Raw genomic sequence first — 17,961 nt, forward strand, 5'->3', positions numbered from 1 at the left:
GGGAGCGCCCCCAACCAGCTCCCGGGGACCCGTGCAGGGGGAGGTGCCGCGCCCGCCCTCGTGGGCGGGACTTCCGGAACCAGCCTCCATTTCTACGGGCTGACCTGCGAAGCAAGGCCCTCCCCTTAGGCGTTGGGATTGGCTCTGGGAAACTTTCCGGTGACCCATTTCCGTTCCTTGCTGCTGTGGACTGTGGGCCGCCGCGGTAGTTGAAGGTGAGTGGGGTTTGGGGCGTTGGGCCCGACTCTGGCGGGCTGCTCTGCCTTGCCTCTTTCAGACCTTGCGCCGACCCTTGTCGCACCCCTGCCGAGGATGCTTGCCCTGCCGTTGTTCTGCTGCCAAAGTGTCCGGGTGTAACTGCAGCCGCCGCTCTGCGCCGCGCTCCCTTCCGCTCCCCTCCCCCTCGCGCGAGGTCGCTGGGGTCGACCTGCCACCTCTGACCGAGGTGCTTCCCCACACCTGATCTGGTTCCGTCCGTCCCCACCAAGGCCGACTTCGGCAGTTCGGTCTGGGGGCTGGGGAAATGTTACCCCGAGATCGTGTTAACTTGTTGAGGGACACTCAGTCTCTTCCTCTTGAGGGTCCTGGCATTCGAGCGTGTGGAGCGTTCAGAGCTAGACAAAAATCCCATCATTTATGAAGCCTACCTGCACTGGTGCTTGGAAAAGTCTCTGTCAAGGCGCTTATTTCTCTGGCGTCTTTTAAGAGTCACCTGCCCATCACCTCCACTTATCCTGAGAGGGAAAGAGAAACCAAGAGGCAGGTGTTGGAACAGTTTCTTTTTAAGATCCCGAGGAGGATTTCTTCCACCTTCCTTGTGATCCACCCCGTAGTTTGTAAAGACTTTTGACATTGTCTTTCTCCTAATGTCTGGCACTGATCTTAAATTTAGTTTGACTATTTTCCCATTTTCTTAGTTAAGGAAAAAAAAAAAAATGGCTGTAACTGCTTTCTACCTTCTCTCACGTTCACACATATGGAATACCCGTGTTAAGGTTATTGCTAGAATCCACAGGGCACGCTAGTGCTGCAGAGGATAATCAGACCTGAATTAGAAAGTGCAGGTAGGGGCGCCTGGGTGGCTCAGTCGGTTGAGCGTCCGACTTCGGCTCAGGTCACAATCTCGCGGTCCGTGAGTTCGAGCCCCGTGTCGGGCTCTGTGCTGACAGCTCGGGGCCTGGAGCCTGTTTCAGATTCTGTGTCTCCCTCTCTCTGACCCTCCCCCGTTCATGTTCTGTCTCTCTCTGTCTCAAAAATAAATAAACGTTAAAAAAAAAAGTAAAAAAAAAAAAAAAAAAAGAAAGTGCAGGTATTGCCAATCGGTAGGGAGTGGGTAGAGAGCCCCTTAAGCTTGTAGGAGACTGTAGGGCAAATTGGTGTGCACAATTTCACTTGGTACTTTTTTTTTTAACTTAAAAAAATTTTTTTTTCCATTTATTTTTGAGAGACACAGAGAGACAGAGCACAAGTGGGGGAGGGGCAGAGAGAGAATGAGACACAGAATCCAAAGCAGGCTCCATCCAGGCTCTGAGCTGTCAGCAGAGAACCCAACACGGGGCTCAAACTCCACAAACGGTGAGATCATGACCTGACCGAGAGTTGGAACCTCAATCGACTGAGCCACCCAGGCGCCTCTTAATTTTTTTAATGTTTATTTATTTATTTTATTATTTTTTTTAACGTTTATTTTTGAGACAGAGAGAGACAGAGCATGAACGGGGGAGGGTCAGAGAGAGGGAGACACAGAACCTGAAACAGGCTCCAGACTCCGAGCTGTCAGCACAGAGCCCGATGCGGGGCTCGAACTCACGGACTGCAAGATCATGACCTGAGCTGAAGTCGGCCGCTCAACCGACTGAGCCACCCAGGCGCCCCAATGTTTATTTATTTTTAAGAGAAGACAGAGTGCAAGTTGGGGAGGGGCAGAGAGAGAACGAGAGAGACACAGAATCAGAAGCAGGCTCCAGGTTCTGAGCTGTCAGCACAGAGCCAGAAGCAGGGCTCAAACCCATGAGCTGTGAGATCGTGATCTGAGCTGAAGTAGGACACTTAACCGACTGAGCCACTCAGGCGCCCCTCACTTGGTACTTTTAACAGCTTTCTGAGATAAGCAGGGCCAGTATTATCCCCATTTTTTCCGGCATAGGGTCTGCTGTATTTAAGCTTTGTTGAAACTCGGGTATGTATCAGGTTCTGTGCACTGGAGAATCAGTGAATAAAACACATTCATTCTGAGTGGAAATGTATTTAAATGATTAACTTTTATGTAATGCATGAGTGTTACTTTAGCAATATTTCCGAAGATAAGAGCAAACACTAAAGAACTGGGCTTTTAAGGAGGAGTAGGAATTGGGGAATAGAGGGGGACAGTTTCAGGGGAAATAATGTGGTTATATGGCAGGTTGCATGCCTTGAATTTGAAAAGCTAAACTTGTTCCTTGTTTAGTAATCCTGATTCCTTCAGTTGATAAACATACTCACCAAGTGCTCAGAGGATGCTTCTCTATTTCTTACAGATTTGCATATTTCTAAGGTGCCCTTTAGAGGATTTGCTCTAAGAGTCCTGTTTTGATCTGACCTGTTTTATTTTCCAGGATCTCAAGATGGCTGGGCGAAAACTTGCTCTAAAAGCCATTGACTGGGTAGCTTTTGGGGAGATCATACCCCGAAACCAGAAGGCCATTGCTAATTCCCTGAAATCCTGGAATGAGACCCTCACCTCCAGGTCAGTACCATTCTGAGAGGGACCCTCTTAACTTGCTCCAAATGTGGAAGCAAAACAGTGCTTTGGAATTAAATATGAATTTCTGATGCTCTTCTGGTGTAAAGAAATCCATACATTTTGCAAATGAAAGTAGTTTTTGGCATTCCTGGAATCTCTCTCCTAGAGAAAAGTGTGATAATAGCTCTAGGCCATAGGAATAAGGAACAGGGAAAGTACTGTGTGGATTTTCTGTTGCTCATAGAAGAATCTTAACTTTTTTTCTTCCACGTGAGCAGGTTGGCAACTCTCCCCGAGAATCCACCTGCTATCGACTGGGCTTACTACAGGGCCAATGTGGCGAAGGCTGGCTTGGTAGATGACTTTGAGAAGAAGGTGAGACTTCAGGCAGCCAAAGCACTGGTCTTGTAATGTGGCTTGTGGGTATGGAGCAGAACAGCAGGTAATTACCTGTGCAGGATGACAGTGTGGAAAGAAGGGTGTTGTTAACAGGTCCCATATTAAGGAAATATAATTTTAATGTTGGGGTAAAAAATAAAACAGGTCCAAAAGGAACCTCAGGAAAAATGGGTGTGGCCAAAGGTCTTGAGGTAGTGGTTTTATATGGTAAACGTGGAGAATTCAGGGTCTATTTATTTGGCAGATTTCTTATCCAAAGAAATGGCCCATACAGCCTTAATCAGGGAGCCAGAGGGCTGTGAAGTTAAATGTTTCCATCCTAACTCTTCCGGAATTATTTTTTAGCCCCTCACCTGTCTCCCTAACACCTTTTCTATGCTTTTTTTTCCTTTTCCTGCTCCTTTTTACTGTGTCTTGTGGCTTAATTTCTCACCTACGTATCTCCATTTCTGATGTTTACGTGTTAAACCTCAGTATCTGGAATTTAGTTGTTTACCCATTTGACAGATGCTTTCCAAAGGCCTACCCTGTGCCAGGTGCAGTGCTCCGTGCTGGGGCTATAGGACTCAGCAGTCTTCTCAGGAGACCATCTCCATCTCCATTATGCAAACATTCTTCTGCCAGTCAGTCCAGAAAGAGAAATCAGAGTTTCTTCAGACTACAAGGTTCTAGGAGGCCATTTGTGAGGTCCTCAAATCCAACCATCCTTTTCAGATGATGAAACTGAAGCTCGTTGTAATAAAGAATTGTCCAGTTAGTGACAGGACTGAGAACCTTGAGCTCCTGTTTTCAGGCTGATCTTTCTACTACAACACTCTAGATGCATACTGTTTTCCTCTTGGAATGGAGAATGTTTTTATCTATAAGGATCGGTGGTTTTGAGCCCTTTCTTGGACTCCCGGGTATATTAATAACAACTGTCCCTGTGTTTGTAGTTTAATGCCCTGAAGGTTCCTGTGCCAGAGGATAAATATACTGTCCAGGTGGATGCTGAAGAAAGAGAAGATGTAAGTAGAGACTCTGATTTTAAGATTCTCCTAATTCCTGATGGCTCCGTATTTCTTAGAAGTTAGGTGAAGTAGAGTGAGCTCTAGAAAATGCAAGTAATCTATGGCAATAGTGCTTCAGTAGTTGCCTGGGAATGGGAGGGAGGGGGCTGATAAATTTGTTCCTTGTCTCGATTGTGTTGCTGGTTTTGTAGGTGGATACATAGGTCACAAGTTACCAAGTGGCATTCTTTAAGTATGTGCATTTTATTGTATGTCAGTCATACCTCAACTAAGCTGTTAAAAACAATTACGGAGTTAGAATCAGGTAGAGAAATTATCCAAGGTAGTAGTCAAATACCTATTTGCTTGAAAGTATGAAAGCCAAATGTGGGAACACCGGTGGCTCCACCAAAGAGAAGTCTGGCTAGTGATCAGACGGCTTGTCCTGACTGTATAGTAAGCAGCCCCTGTGAAATACTGGCATTTTGTATGTTGTCTAGATGAGCAAATTGTTGACAACCCTGGTCCTGCTATTATAAACTGGCTCTCCTGTATGGGCTTCTTTGTGCATTTAGGAAAAGCTGTAGTTTGCTTCCCAAAGCATGCTCCCCTCAGGAGTCGGCACGTGCAGGAGTCTGCAGAGAATGGGAAAGCAAGAGGGGTGGGCTCTGGGACTTTTCTGTCTTGGGAGCCTCAGAGTCAGGACAGTACAACTTGGTTTCAAAACAGAATGTCTCCCTTCTCTTTAAGGTGAAAAGTTGTGCTGAGTTTTTGTCTCTCTCAAAGGCCAGGATTGTGGAATATGAAAAAGAGGTAAGTGACCCTTGGCTGTTGTCTGTAATAGGTCTTCTCTCTCTCTCACGGCCACACTCCTTTCACCCAGTGGCAGTAACCTACCTTGGATTCATTTCTGTATCTCTGTGGCCCTCTTTACCTTCACCCAATTGCCCTCTTTCCAGCTGGAGAAGATGAAGAATATAATTCCATTTGATCAGATGACCATTGAGGACCTGAATGAAGTCTTCCCAGAAACCAAATTAGACAAAAAGAAGTATCCCTACTGGCCTCACAAGCCAATTGAAAATTTATAAACTTGAGTTGGGGAGAAAGCTCTGGCCCTTGTATTATAAATTCTGGACATTAAAAATAATGATACGGTGCTGTGTGTCTGTTCCTTTGCAGCGGAGATAATTATAACTCTGAGGTGCCCTCACTGGAAGTGGTGTTTTTATTAAAATGGAAAGGTGAGCCTACAAGTTTGTGCTGGTCCAGTTATCTCATGGTTAGGATATGTAGGAGCCAGTTAGCCCCCAGAGCTGCTGAAATCTTAACAAATAACAATAGGAAAAAAAAGAAAAACAAAAAAACCCACAAAAAACAAATAACAGTAGGGCTGATGACAGTGTATTTCACTGGAATGCAATAAGGAAGAAACATCTACTGATCCCTTGAACTTCCTCTTTGATTTCAAACCACTGGTTCCTAAGCAGTGCTCCCTTCTACTTGTCCCTAAGTCAGTCACAAGGACAGATGGTCCACATTGCAGATATAACAGGGTGAGTAGCAAGCAGGGATCTCCTCTGTTTCAGCTCTTCACCATAAATGTGGGATAAAAGGAAATTTTGTTGCAAAGTTAAAACGTAGTACAGCTTTGTGCTTGAACATAGAAAATTATTTTAATTCCATCATTTCATTAAAAAAATTCCTACTATTGATCCTAGTTAGCAGGACTTCTGAGCAGTGCCAAGAAATACATGTGGTTTAAATTTATTTTATTTTTTTATTTTTGAAGGAGAGAGAGACAGAGTGTGAGCAGGGGAGGAACAGAAAGAGAGGGAGACGTAGAATCTGAAGCAGGCTCCAGGCTCTGAGCTGTCAGCACAGCCCAATGCGGGGCTCAAACTCGTGAACCACAAGACCATGACCTGAGCTGAAGTCAGACGCTTAACTGACTGAGCCACCCAGGTGCCCCAGGTGGTTTAAGGTGAGGTGCAGGGGCACCTGGGTGGCTCATGATCTCACGGTCTGTGAGTTCGAGCCCCGCATCGGGCTCTGTGCTGACAGCTCAGAGCCTGGAGCCTGCTTCGGTTCTGTGTCTCCCTCTCTCTCTGCCCCTCCCCCGTTCATGCCCTGTCTCTCTGTCTCAAACATAAATAAACATTAATTTTTTTTTTTTTTTTTTTTTTTTTAAGTAAGGTGAGGTGCAGATGTCTGGCTAGCTTAGCCATCAGAGCATGTGACTCTTGATCTCAGGGTCCTGACTTTGAGCCCCACGTTGGGTGTAGAGATTACTTTAAAAAAGAAAGAAAGAAAGGGGCACCTGGCTGCCTTGGCTGGTTAGGCATCCCACTTCAGTTCAGGTCATGATCTCACAGTTCGTGGGTTCAAGCCCTATGTTGGGTTTTGTGCTGATAGCTCAGAGCCTGAAGCCTCCTCCTGATTCTGTCTTTCTCTGCCCCTCCCCCGCTTGCAGTGTGCTTCTCTCTCTCTCTCTCAAAATTAAACATTTTAAAAAATTAAGAAAAAAAAGAAAATAAAGTAACGTGAGGTGGTAGAAAGCTTTCTATTACCCTTGAAGTCAGAGGACCTCGTATGCCTACCACTTTACTCTTTTGACTTTTAATTGCTGGTTTTAGACTACTTATTCACTATCTTAAGACTTGCCTCTTCTCATTCACAAACATCAGGATTATAATGAGAATTAAATGAAGTTTCTAGGTAAGCAGCTGTTCTGAGCAGAGGCATCTGACTGGATGAGGCTTAAGCCCTGTAGGAAAAACCTGGAAGAGTGCACAGACCAACAGTTCTGTGACATTGCTACCAAAGATTGCAGATGGGCTGTACTGGAGAAATGGCAGCAATGGCTGGTAGTGCTTAGAAGGTGACGTGGTCCTAAAGGACATAAACAGGAGAGCCTAGGCACCATCACCCCTGATCGTAGGGGCTGGCATTACGCTGAAGGTAGAAGGTTAAGGGGCAAGGTGTGTTCCACTTAAGAGCTGCTCTAGTTGTGACAGTCTGTGATGTAGCTGTGCCAGAGGCCTTTCATGCACCAAACAGAAATTAGCACCACACGCTTTCCGCTGTGAATCCTTCACTCAACTGGCGCTGAGTCATCCCATTGAATATCGAAGAATTCAGACGAGTGAAAACACGGGGAATCTGAGAAAAAGCCGTTCAGTTTGCTTTTGGACTGCGGTTAGAACTCCCCTTCAAGGAATCTCGATGCCCACTCAGGAAGTTTTGTAACAGGAGTCCCTAGCATTGGAGGGAGACCCTTTGTAAGACTTACTGGAGGAGACACAAGTGAACCACTGAGAACATGCTCTCCTTCCAAGGCACTTGCATAGTATTGGGGCACTTCTAAATTGCATACCCTCCTGGGTGGTTTGCAGTTTTTGCATTGAGTGGACATTGATTTTACAGAAAAATTAGCCACTAGGGGGGCACCTGGCTGGCTCAGTTTGTGGACTGTGCAACTCTTGATCTTGGGTTGTGAGTTCAAGCCCCACACTGGGTGTAGAGATAACTTAAAATCTTAAAAAAAAAAAAAAAATCACTAGTAAAATAGGATTATATCTTTCAAATCAATAGGAAAAAGAGCAAGAGTTAAAGATAGAAATCAGCAAAAACAGTTGCAGCAGGGTGGCTCAGTCTGTTAAGCGTCCCAACTCTTGATTTCGGTTCAGGTCATGAACTGTGATCTCATGAACCAGGAGATCGTGCCCTGCACCTGGCTCTGTGCTGAAAGCAAGGAGCCTGCTTCAGATTCTCTCTCTCTCTCTCTCTCTCTCTCTCTCTCTCTGCACCTCCTGCATTCATGTGCATGCTCACACTCTCTAAAATATTTTACATTAAGAAAAATAAAAAGCATAAATACAGAATCAAACACACTTAGGATAATTATGAGTCAGTAAACACCCCTATTAGGAGGCAAATTTTCACACTGGGTCAACCCAAAATCCAACCACAAGCTGTCCATCCTTAAAAAAAAAAAAAAAAAAAAGATGTATCAAGGTTCCAAGTCATTATTTAAAAACTGGTATCCTGGGGGTCCCTGGGTGGCTCAGTCAAGCATCTGACTTTGGCTCAGGTCATGATCTCACAGTTTGTGAGTTCAAGCCCCGCATCAGGCTGGCTGCTGTCAGCACAGAGCCTGCTTCGGATCCTCTGTCCCGCTCTCTCTCTCTGCCCCTCCCGTGCTCGCGCACTCTCTCTCTCAAAAATTAACATTAAAAAAAACCGGCACTGAAGGGGAAAAAATTAAGCATTTATCCTACCTTTTTAAACAATTGTATTTGGGATAAATTAATAGACAATGAGAGAAGTTCTTTACAATGTATTTCAGCTAATAAATGGAAAAGAATATTAGAAAAGTGACTATTCTGTAATCCGTAATGAAATAGTTAATTCCGGCAAAGCTCATCAGTGGATGAAACCATTACATGAAAAGTTGAGGAACTTGACCATGATCAGGTTGTCACCTCTTGATGCCAAGGCTATCTTCTATACCTTCTGATCTATATTAAATACATAGCACTATTTGAAAGTTCTTTTTCCCCCTAAACGTTGAACCTGAATTTAATGGAGGCATTGAAACTAACTTCCAATTGAGAAGAAATATCTGGCACAATCCCAAGCAGGCTCTGCACCGTCAGTGCAGAGCCCAACGGGAGGCTTGATCCCACGAACCGAACCAACTGAACTGTGAGATTGTGACCTAAGCCAAAATCAAAAGTCAGATGCTCAACCGACTGAACCACCCAGGTGCACCAAGAGGAAATATCTAGGATAGAAGAACAAGTTAAATGACACCATGAAGAAGTAAAGATAAACCTAAAATATGAGACATTTGACCTTTGCTTTTCAACAAGTCAGTGGGTAAGGTAAGGACAGCTTACCCAACATCCAAACGTGGTGTATAACCTTATTTGGATCCTGATTTGCACCAATCAAGAGATGAATATTGAAATATGTGAATGTCTACTGTGGTGAAATGTTACGATGTCTGGGATTACTTTAAAATACTTAAGGGGCTCCTGGGTGGCTCAGTTGGTTAAGCATCTGGCTCGGTTCCGGCTTGGATCATGATCTCAGGGTTCATGGGTTTGAGCCCCAAGTCGGGCTCTGGTGCTGGTAGTGGGAAGCCTGCTTGGGATTCTCTCTCTCCCTGTCTCTCTACCCCTCCCCCGATCATGTGTGTGCTCGCGCTCTCTCTCAAAATAAATAAAAGAGAAAAGGGGTTCCTGGCTGGCTTAGGTTGGTAGAGCACCCAACTCTTCATTTCAGGGTTGTAAGTTCAAGCCCCCTGTTGGGTGTAGAGATTTTTAACAACAACAACAAAACCCCAACACTTTAGGGGGAAAAAGGGATAAAGGGATTAATGGAGCAAATGTGAAAAAATCCTAATGACTGATAACTCTAGGGTGGTTCATGCACTATTCTCTGGTTTTGTGTATGTTTGAAAATTTTCATAATACACAGTTTTAAAGGGTGGGCAAGAATGTAGACTTATATTACCATCTAGCAAGGTAGAATTCAAGACAAAAACATGAAATGTGTCAAATGTAATTATTAAAGGGAACAGTAGACATGAAAAATGATTGGAAACTTGATGTGCTGAAAAAAAATATGAAGCATCAAAATATATAAAGCAAGAAGAGTTTTAAAAATTGCTGGATGCATAACATTGGTATAACGTTTGTAAGGATTTTAACACACCTATTTTTGGCATTTGCAAAACAAAGACTATAGCAGACTAATAAAAAGGCTCACTTAATAGCTTATATACTAAATTCTATGTCATACAAACAAAATAACTGGAAACTGATGTTAGACAAGAAAGAAAGCTTCAAATTAAAAAAAAAAAAAGAAACTGATCCCAGAGCAAATGTTACATAAAATCAACAATAGCCAAAGTATAAGTTATAATAACAAAACAAGACAAAAATGCAGGCACTTGGAAACAAACTCCTCATTTTCATGAATTCCAATGAAAAACCAAGTGATTACAGAGTGTTGGAAGATAAAAATAATGCAAACATTCATAGAAATGTTCAATCCTAGAGGATTAGAAAGATCTAGAGGATTCTAGAAGATTCTTTGCTGAGTGCTAGCATTATACCTTAGTCATATCTATATTCCCCAGGGCTTAGCACTGTGCTTGGCATTCAGAAGAATCTTCATATGAATTCATAATGAATAAAGGAAAATAAAAGTAAGATGAAATTTGAGCTTTCAGGGATTCACATCTAGCTGAGAGAATATCACATATAAACCTCCAATAATGGGGCAAAGTAGTCTGTTAGTAAATGGTGACAATCAAGACTTATAGAGCACATATTGTGCTCCAGGCATCGTTCTACTCACTTTACATGAATATCATCTCATTTACTCCCCACAACAACCCTGTGAGGTGGACAGTGTATCAGCCAAGACATTAAAGAAGTCCCCTGAAGGTGACAGGATTGCCAATGATGCCCTTGCTGTTCTCCACCCGGAGGCCTTCTCTGAGTACTCAACCAAGTGTTCCCCACCACCCCTTTTATTTTGAAACCATCCTATTCATCAGTTTACTTGTTTACTGCCTTCTCTCTCACTGGAATGTAAGCTCCATGGAGTCAGGGTCCTGAGGATGGTTTTAGAAGTGAAGCCTGAAACCCAGCGAAAAAGCAGTGGCTCCAGCGGTACAGTCTAGGGCCATGATGTTGCAGCCACGTGGAAGGGCCTGGGAGCCAGAGATAGCTTAAAAGTAACATCCACGAGTGCTTGGCTGGCTCAGTCTGTAGAGGGTGCAACTCTTGATCTCGGGGTTGTGAACTCGAGCCCCACGTTGGGTGTACAGATTACTTAAATCTCAAAAAAAAAAAAAAAAAAAAAAAAAGCATCCTGAAAACTTGGTGACTGCTTTGGAGTAGAGAGGGCATGAAGAATTCTGGATGATCCTGGAGAAAGGAGAGGAAGATTCTGTACTTCTGGAAATTTGTTTGTTGTTTCTTTTTGAAAAAGTACAAGGAACAGTGGTTTTTAAACTTTTTGGGGTAAAGAGGAAAAGCTAGTGAACACTACAGCCGCCCCCCACGGGTAGACATGGTATCCTCCAAGCGCACGTAATGTGAGAGTCAACCTGGAAAGACCAACCACTGCCCTGTGTGCTCCAAAGTAAAAAAAAAAAAAAAAAGAAGACAAAAGACAAAATCTGGCCAATAATAGGTTTTTTTTTTAAATTAAGCATTTTACTAAAGGATCATATACATAGGAAAGTGCGGAGATCATAAACGTACCTCTCTCCGCCAGCCCCTTTTCAAGCACTCCAGTGCCACCTTTTTCCCGAGGGCCTGGGCTGATAGCAGAGGCTGCACTGTCGTCGCCTTGCGCACTGCGCGTGCACGCCTGTGCTTCCGCGCACCCCTCCTCGTCCCAGCCCGGGCAGTGGGCAGGTGTGCCGTTTCAACAGCGTCGAGGGCGCGGGAATGGGCAGCACCCCCACCCTGCAAGCCCCCACCCCCCCGGCTCCGGCGGGACGTTTGAGGGGCAGGGGGCTGCCTTTTGCGCTGCTTGTAACTTTCCTGTGACGGACTCACACGCACGTGGATCTGTAGCCTGCGCAGCACTTTCACGAGGTGTATATGGATACCAACCGCGGCAACAAGGAAGTGGGCTGTGTTCGCTCTCACATGGATTTATCTTTCAAAGTGCAGTTGGATTTGATCAAAACAAAAGGCACATTACGTGCAACCAAGGCATCCACACACTCCAAAAATAAAAATAAAAAGGTGCTCTTACAAAGAGAAAATCGTGCCCACGTGATACTTGTTTTCATCGGACGCATGATGACAGGAAAACGCACTTGCGCAGGTAAACCTTGCCACCCCAGATGGGACTCGAACCCACAATCCCTGGCTTAGGAGGCCAGTGCCTTATCCATTAGGCCACTGGGGCTTCACGTAAGCGGCGCCCGATCACATGCCTCTTGAACTGTGACGCCGTGTGGCTGCGTAATGACGTCAGGGCCGGAAGCTCTCCGGTACAAAACTCGTATCGGAAGGGAACCCTCACGCTCAGCCTAGTAGAGGGGGACTGCGGTCAGGACCCGGTACCGAGGCCCGACTGTGTCTAAAACGAGGGTAGGCCCTGGGATTTGGTTGCGGTACGGGTGGATTAAAACGTTTCGACCACGAAGGGACTCGAACCCTCAATCTTCTGATCCGAAGTCAGACGCCTTATCCATTAGGCCACGCGGTCCCCTCACGTACTCGGCCGTGCCGGATACCTATTTAGTAACCTACAGCTGCACTATCACTGTCTATCACTGTCGCTAATTGCAGGGAGGGACCGCACCCGACTCCGACCCCGGCACACCTGTGGCACACTTGGGGGTCGGGAGCACGCGGTCCTCTCCTGCCCACGTCCAGGGGCCTCCACCTCCGAAGGGGCTGCACCTGGCCCGCGCACTGTGGCGCCCCGGGCGTCGCGGCCGCGTGGCCTAACGGATAAGGCGTCTGACTTCGGATCAGAAGATTGAGGGTTCGAGTCCCTTCGTGGTCGGCCTCTTTTTGGACCGAAGGGCAGGGCTCATGTCCTTCGGTGGCGCGGGCCATAGCAGCCTCTCTCGGCCTCGTTTGTGGGTTCGTTCGTTCGTTCATCCCCTCGCGGGTCCCTGAGGCAGCTCGGCACGCGCCTTCCGGGAAGCCCGGTCCTCTCCGTGGAACTGCGCGCCGCCAGAGCCTGGTAGTCCCCGCGGAGCACGGCCCCGTCGCCTCGCCTCGGACTCTAGCTTTTTTGCTGGGGGCTGGTGGCTACTCGGGTCCCCCGGGTTGCGCCGCGGGGGGGGCGCGGGGGGGGGGGGCGCGCGACTGCGCGTTACCACGGACCACGTGGGTGCCGCGTGTTGTCGCGCCCCAGTGGCCTAATGGATAAGGCACTGGCCTCCTAAGCCAGGGATTGTGGGTTCGAGTCCCACCTGGGGTGGTCTGTGCAGCCTCTCCCCCGCGGGAACTTTTGGCGCCGGGAACGCGTGCGCCTCCGCGCACCCCGGCCTCCCTCCACGTCGACAACCGGGTCCCCAGGGGCTCCACGCGCCTCGGCCCTGAGCTCCCCGGAGCCGGGCTCACCTTCTCCTGCCACGCAGTTTTCCAGGGCTGGGATCCGGGGGTCAGTGCGGCCTGCGTCGCCGCGCTCCGTCAACCCCTCGCCCTCCTCAGAAACTCTACACCCCCTTTAAGCCTCCAAGCCAAATGCGCCTCCATACCGTCCTCCCGTGGGCTGTACAAAAGTTGCGGGGTGGTCTTCTCCAGGATTTTTCATGCGTCCGTGCCGCGGGGGCGTGGATTCCAGGGTGCGTAAAGCACGAGGCGCCGGGAGAGCCAAAAAGGTGCCCTTACCCCAGGTGGGACTCGAACCCACAATCCCTGGCTTAGGAGGCCAGTGCCTTATCCATTAGGCCACTGGGGCCTGCGGCTCGGGCCTCCGCCATTCCGTCCCCTAGACGCGACCGGCTGGGAGTCAGCGGCGCCCGGGTGCGTGGAGCCTGCCGTCCCAGCCATCGTGTCTCCCTCTGCAGAACGGACGAAAAACTCAGGAATGTCAGGAAAATGTAGTGTAGGGAAGTGAACGAGCACAGAACAGCGTGCATCACAAATACCGGAACCTAAACACGGGATCTTCACCATCACCAGGCAATGCACAACCAGGAGGAACAAATCTGTCCGGTCATAAATATATATCATATATAGCAAGTCATATATAAAGCCAAATAGAATGTTCAGCCTATAATTTTCTTTCTTTAAAACTCTTGTACAAAAAGTAATACAAATAAAGAATGAGCTCATTTTTAAACGTTACACACGGTTTAGAATCCACTATTAAAATCCATGAGCTTCTGAAAGATTTGATTCCCCCGTCGTGCCGAGTGGAGAACTTGCCTCTCCCATTTCCACGCGTCCAGGGCGCAGGGAATTTGGACACGTTCTTCTTTGGTTTTCTCTCTCCGACATGTGCAAAGTCTGCACAAACTCGTCTCCTTCCCCCCTTAACATCAGCAAGAAGGAAGAGTTTGACCCACCTGGCTCCAGTCCCCTGCCTTGAAGGTGCTCTCCTTTTAAACCATGTTTTGTTGTTGTTTTGTTTTGAACCTTATTTGTTTATTTTGGGGGAGAGAGAGAGACAGAGACAGAGAGAATGAGCAGGGAAGGGGCATAGAGCAGGAGAGAGTGAATCCTGAGCAGGTAGGTCTGGGGCCTGGATCCCACCAGCCATGAGATCTTGACCTGACGGGAAGTCCGAAGCTTAACTCACTGAGCCACTCAGGGACCCCCATTCTTGTTCATTCTTTTGTCCTCAGCCTCCTAAAAAATACCTTTACTCCATGCCCTACATGGGGCTTGAACTCATGAACCTGAGACCAAGAGTCACATGCTCTACCCACTGAGCCAGCCAGGCATCCTAGGCCTCAATCTTTAAGTTTATTTATTTATTTTGAGAGAGAGAGAGAAAGAAAGCGAGCAAACAGGGAAGGGACAGAGAGAGAGAGGGAGAGAGAGAATTCCAACTTGGGGCCTGAACCCACTAACCCAGAGATCATGACCTGAGATGAAATTGAGAGTTGCACACCTGCCCCCTCAAGAAAAAAGGTGGGGGGCGCCTGGGTGGCTCAGTCTGTTAACCTTCCAACTTTGGCTCAGGTCATGATCTAACAGTTTTGTGAGTTCGAGCCCTGTGTCAGACTCTGGGCACTGTGCAGAGTCTACTTGGGATTCTCTCTCTCTCTCTCTCTCTCTCTCTCTCTCTCTCTCTGCTCCTTCCCTGCTCGCACTTTCTCTGTCTCTCTCAAAATAAATAATGAAACAACAACAACAACAAAGGGTTGAACACCCGTTGGACTGAGCCACCCAGGCCCGCTGGAGGTGCTCTCCTTTAAGATGAACCAATTTGTTCCTTGAGGTGCACATGCAGCCAAGTGTACAGATCTTAAGGGTCCCCCTAGCTGGATGAATGCAGAACGCTTCATTCTTGTTCATCCTTTTGTCCTCAGCCTTTTAAAAAAAAAATCTTTATTTATTCCACGTCTTACATGGGGCTTGAATGCACGAACCTGAGACCAAGAGTCTCATGCTCTACTCACTGAGCCAGCCAGGCGTCCCAATCCTCAGCATTTACGTTTATTTGTTTATTTTGAGTGAGAGAGAGAGAGCGCAGGGGAGGGGCAGAGAGAGAGGGAGCGAGAGAATTCCAACTCAGGGCTTGAACCCACTGAGAGATCATGACCTGAGCCGAAATTGAGAGTCGGACGCTTAACCGACTGAGCCAGCCAGGCGCCCCCTCAGCATTTTTAAAGGATGGGTCCTACTTCTGTGCTCTATTCCCCGTCCCCTACCCAGCCTGCTGTTTCTCTACCTCTTTATCCCCTCCTGTGTGTCCCAAACACTTTTCCAGGTCTTTTCATGTACCCTTAATGTCTTCTGAGGGCCTCAGGGGTCCAGCGCTTTGCTCCAGGGTCAGCCCACAGGGATGCCTCTTCTGGTTTCCCCGCTGCCACCATCTAACCCAGCATGTCCCCATATTCCGCTCTGCTCACCCTCAACTGCTCCTACCCATTCCCAAGACTCTTCTTGTGTCCTCTGCCCTGCACACTCTAGCTGCAACCTCACCCCCAGCCCCCGGGCTGGCTGCATTCCCTCTCCCGGGCGTCACTCCGTCACTCCCGGAGGCAGCTCCTCACCGGCAGAACCATCCTCACTCCACCATCCTCCCAAGGCCATCCTCCCTTGTGCCTTCCCCGCCTCGAGGCACATCACACACGTCACTCACCTGCTCCCACCCACCCGGCCCGATTTCGGTCTCCATAATCCTTTCGCGTCTGCTACTTTCTCTCCATCCCTGTTGCCACTGCCCCAGTTCCAGGATGGGTCCCTGACTCCTCCATGGGTCAGTCCGCCAGCCTGCACGCATTTCCCCGCACTCTCCTCGCCCGCTCGCAGTCAGGTTAATCTTCCTCTGACAGCCTCTGCAGAGGAGGAGGCTAAGTGTCCTAGTCTGTCACACTGAAGGCCTTTCTAGACCCGGCTCCCACTGCATGTGGCCAACATGGCTTCCACAGCTCCTCATTGCCTGGGTTTCAGCCAAACTGAACCGTCAATCATGGTTAGCATCCCCCAAGTACATGCTCAGTGCCATTAACCGCTTATTGATTCATTTAAGCCACACAACAATCCTATTAGGTAGGCACGGGTAACATCACCCCTAGTTTATTGATGCGGAAACTGAGGTTCAGAGAGGCTAAGTGGTTTGCCCAAGGCCCCACAGCTGGGGGTGGTGGAAGGCAGGAGCTGACCCTGTATGCACTGGCTTCAGAGCCCATTCCCTGGATACTGTAGTTCACTGTCCCAGCCATAGGCAGGGCTTGGACACCACTGGAGCCTTTAGGTGACAAGGTCTTCCTGTCTTGCTCGAATGGCCAGCCAGCCCCTCCCCTCCTATCTCAAGCGCCTCAAGTATATCTTCTCTGACCCTCAAGCTAGAACTAGTTACTTCTCTGGTTCCCAGAAACTACTTATTTTATTTATCTGGTTGTTTGGGTGGGGGGTGTGCAGGAAACAATGATCACCAGCTGCCCAGGTAGCTAAAAATTATGCTTCCAAAATCTCTTGATGTTGTAGCTGCCCTACGTGTGCTTTTCACGACAGAAGCCCTTTTTTCCCCAGAACCTGCTTAGATCTTAAGTTATTCACGTTTTAGGTTGTTACCGTAACAGAAATCCAGTTTTCTTCTCCACTTTTATTATCACCTGATCGAATTTAAGTTCTCTGGAGGAAGGACTGTTTTTGTTCATTGCTAGTTTCCTGGGACCTCACCCAGGGCCTTTCACTCAGTATTTGTTGAATTAGCAAACAGACCAATGAATGTTGCACTGCCTTGCATATATGAGCTTCACCCCCAACTAGGCTCTGAATCTCTTGAGGGACTCTTGGAAGAGTCATTTATCAATAACTTGTCCCTTTTTTTTAAACATTTTTAAAAAATGTTTATTTTTGAGACAGACAGAGCGTGAGCAGGGGAGGGGCAGAGACAGAGAGGGAGACACAGAATTCGAAGCAGGCTCCAGGCTCTGAGCGTCAGCACAGAGCCCAACGCGGGGCTCGGACCCACAAACCGTGAGATCATGACCTGAGCCGAAGTCAGACGCTCAACCGACTGAGCCACCCAGGTGCCCCTGTTGTCCCTTTTTTACACTTCTGTGAATGATGAGGTCCCTGCTCACATAAAGTTGTATATACCACTACAGCTAATTATCTTGCATTTCGAGCATCACAGGGCAGTATTTGCTGAACAGGTGAACTAGATCAAAATTACAGAGAACATTCCAAGAAATTCATACACACCAGAGTAATCTGCTTTAGTCATGCCGGCCTGGGTTCTTCCCATACCCATAGGATGGCAAAAATCTACTTTCAGGTCTGACTTACTCTTTTCCTGCCTCTAAAATCCCACAGCATGTGACAGCAACCTAACACACGGCGTTCCTTCCTGCTGAACAACCTCAGCATTTCTTGGTCACCTACATTTCTTAAAATCTAAATTCTAGAGGGGTGCCTGGGTGGCACAGTTGGCAAAGTGTCCGACTTTGGCTCAGGTCATGATCTCATGGTTCATGAGTTTCAGCCCCGAATCCGGCTGTCTGCTGTCAGCACAGAGCCAGTTTTGGATCCTCTGTCCCCCTCTCTCTCTGCCCCTTCCCCCACTCATGCTCTCTTTCCAAAATTAAATAAATAAATAAATAAAACCCAGCAGGACCTAATGTTAAAAAAAAAATCTAAACTCTCGAACTTGAATTCGAGTCTCCACATTGAGCTT

General features: G+C 47.5%; 1 protein-coding gene, 1 long non-coding RNA gene and 6 other non-coding genes across 8 annotated transcripts; 3 read left to right on the forward strand and 5 right to left on the reverse strand.

Moving 5' to 3' along the window:
* The first annotated feature begins 105 nt into the window (after positions 1-105).
* Positions 106-5,269, forward strand: ATP5PD (ATP synthase peripheral stalk subunit d). Its single transcript, XM_019466278.2, has 6 exons — positions 106-215; positions 2,595-2,725; positions 3,001-3,097; positions 4,057-4,128; positions 4,861-4,923; positions 5,070-5,269. Exons 2-6 carry the CDS (start codon positions 2,604-2,606, stop codon positions 5,199-5,201), a joined length of 486 nt encoding a protein of 161 aa, XP_019321823.1. The 5' UTR covers positions 106-215; positions 2,595-2,603; the 3' UTR covers positions 5,202-5,269.
* Positions 5,270-10,069: 4,800 nt separating this feature from the next.
* Positions 10,070-13,530, reverse strand: LOC109276955 (uncharacterized). Its single transcript, XR_002084917.2, has 2 exons — positions 13,224-13,530; positions 10,070-10,965 (listed from the first exon to the last, which is right to left on the reverse strand). It is a non-coding gene; the product is annotated as an uncharacterized LOC109276955 (long non-coding RNA).
* On the reverse strand, positions 11,979-12,051 carry TRNAR-CCU (transfer RNA arginine (anticodon CCU)). Its single transcript has one exon. It is a non-coding gene; the product is annotated as a tRNA-Arg (tRNA).
* TRNAR-UCG (transfer RNA arginine (anticodon UCG)) lies at positions 12,282-12,354 on the reverse strand. Its single transcript has one exon. It is a non-coding gene; the product is annotated as a tRNA-Arg (tRNA).
* TRNAR-UCG (transfer RNA arginine (anticodon UCG)) lies at positions 12,585-12,657 on the forward strand. The gene has a single exon. It is a non-coding gene; the product is annotated as a tRNA-Arg (tRNA).
* TRNAR-CCU (transfer RNA arginine (anticodon CCU)) lies at positions 13,008-13,080 on the forward strand. Its single transcript has one exon. It is a non-coding gene; the product is annotated as a tRNA-Arg (tRNA).
* Positions 13,491-13,563, reverse strand: TRNAR-CCU (transfer RNA arginine (anticodon CCU)). The gene has a single exon. It is a non-coding gene; the product is annotated as a tRNA-Arg (tRNA).
* A 3,127-nt stretch (positions 13,564-16,690) lies between these two features.
* LOC128774373 (U11 spliceosomal RNA) lies at positions 16,691-16,804 on the reverse strand. Its single transcript, XR_008418951.1, has one exon. It is a non-coding gene; the product is annotated as a U11 spliceosomal RNA (small nuclear RNA).
* Between the last annotated feature and the right edge of the window lie 1,157 nt (positions 16,805-17,961).

The sequence above is a fragment of the Panthera pardus genome, unplaced genomic scaffold (genome assembly GCF_024362965.1).
Source record: "Panthera pardus isolate Hobbes unplaced genomic scaffold, ASM2436296v1 HiC_scaffold_3, whole genome shotgun sequence".
Taxonomy (NCBI): Eukaryota; Metazoa; Chordata; class Mammalia; order Carnivora; family Felidae; genus Panthera; species Panthera pardus.

Excerpts from the sequence above, each read along its gene's own strand:
- ATP5PD (XM_019466278.2), top strand. The coding sequence starts at position 2,604 with ATGGCTGGGCGAAAACTTGCTCTAAAAGCCATTGACTGGGTAGCTTTT. Across the intron at positions 3,098-4,056 it reads TAGATGACTTTGAGAAGAAG|TTTAATGCCCTGAAGGTTCC; the intron begins GTGAGACTTCAG and ends CTGTGTTTGTAG. Across the intron at positions 4,924-5,069 it reads TTGTGGAATATGAAAAAGAG|CTGGAGAAGATGAAGAATAT; the intron begins GTAAGTGACCCT and ends CCCTCTTTCCAG.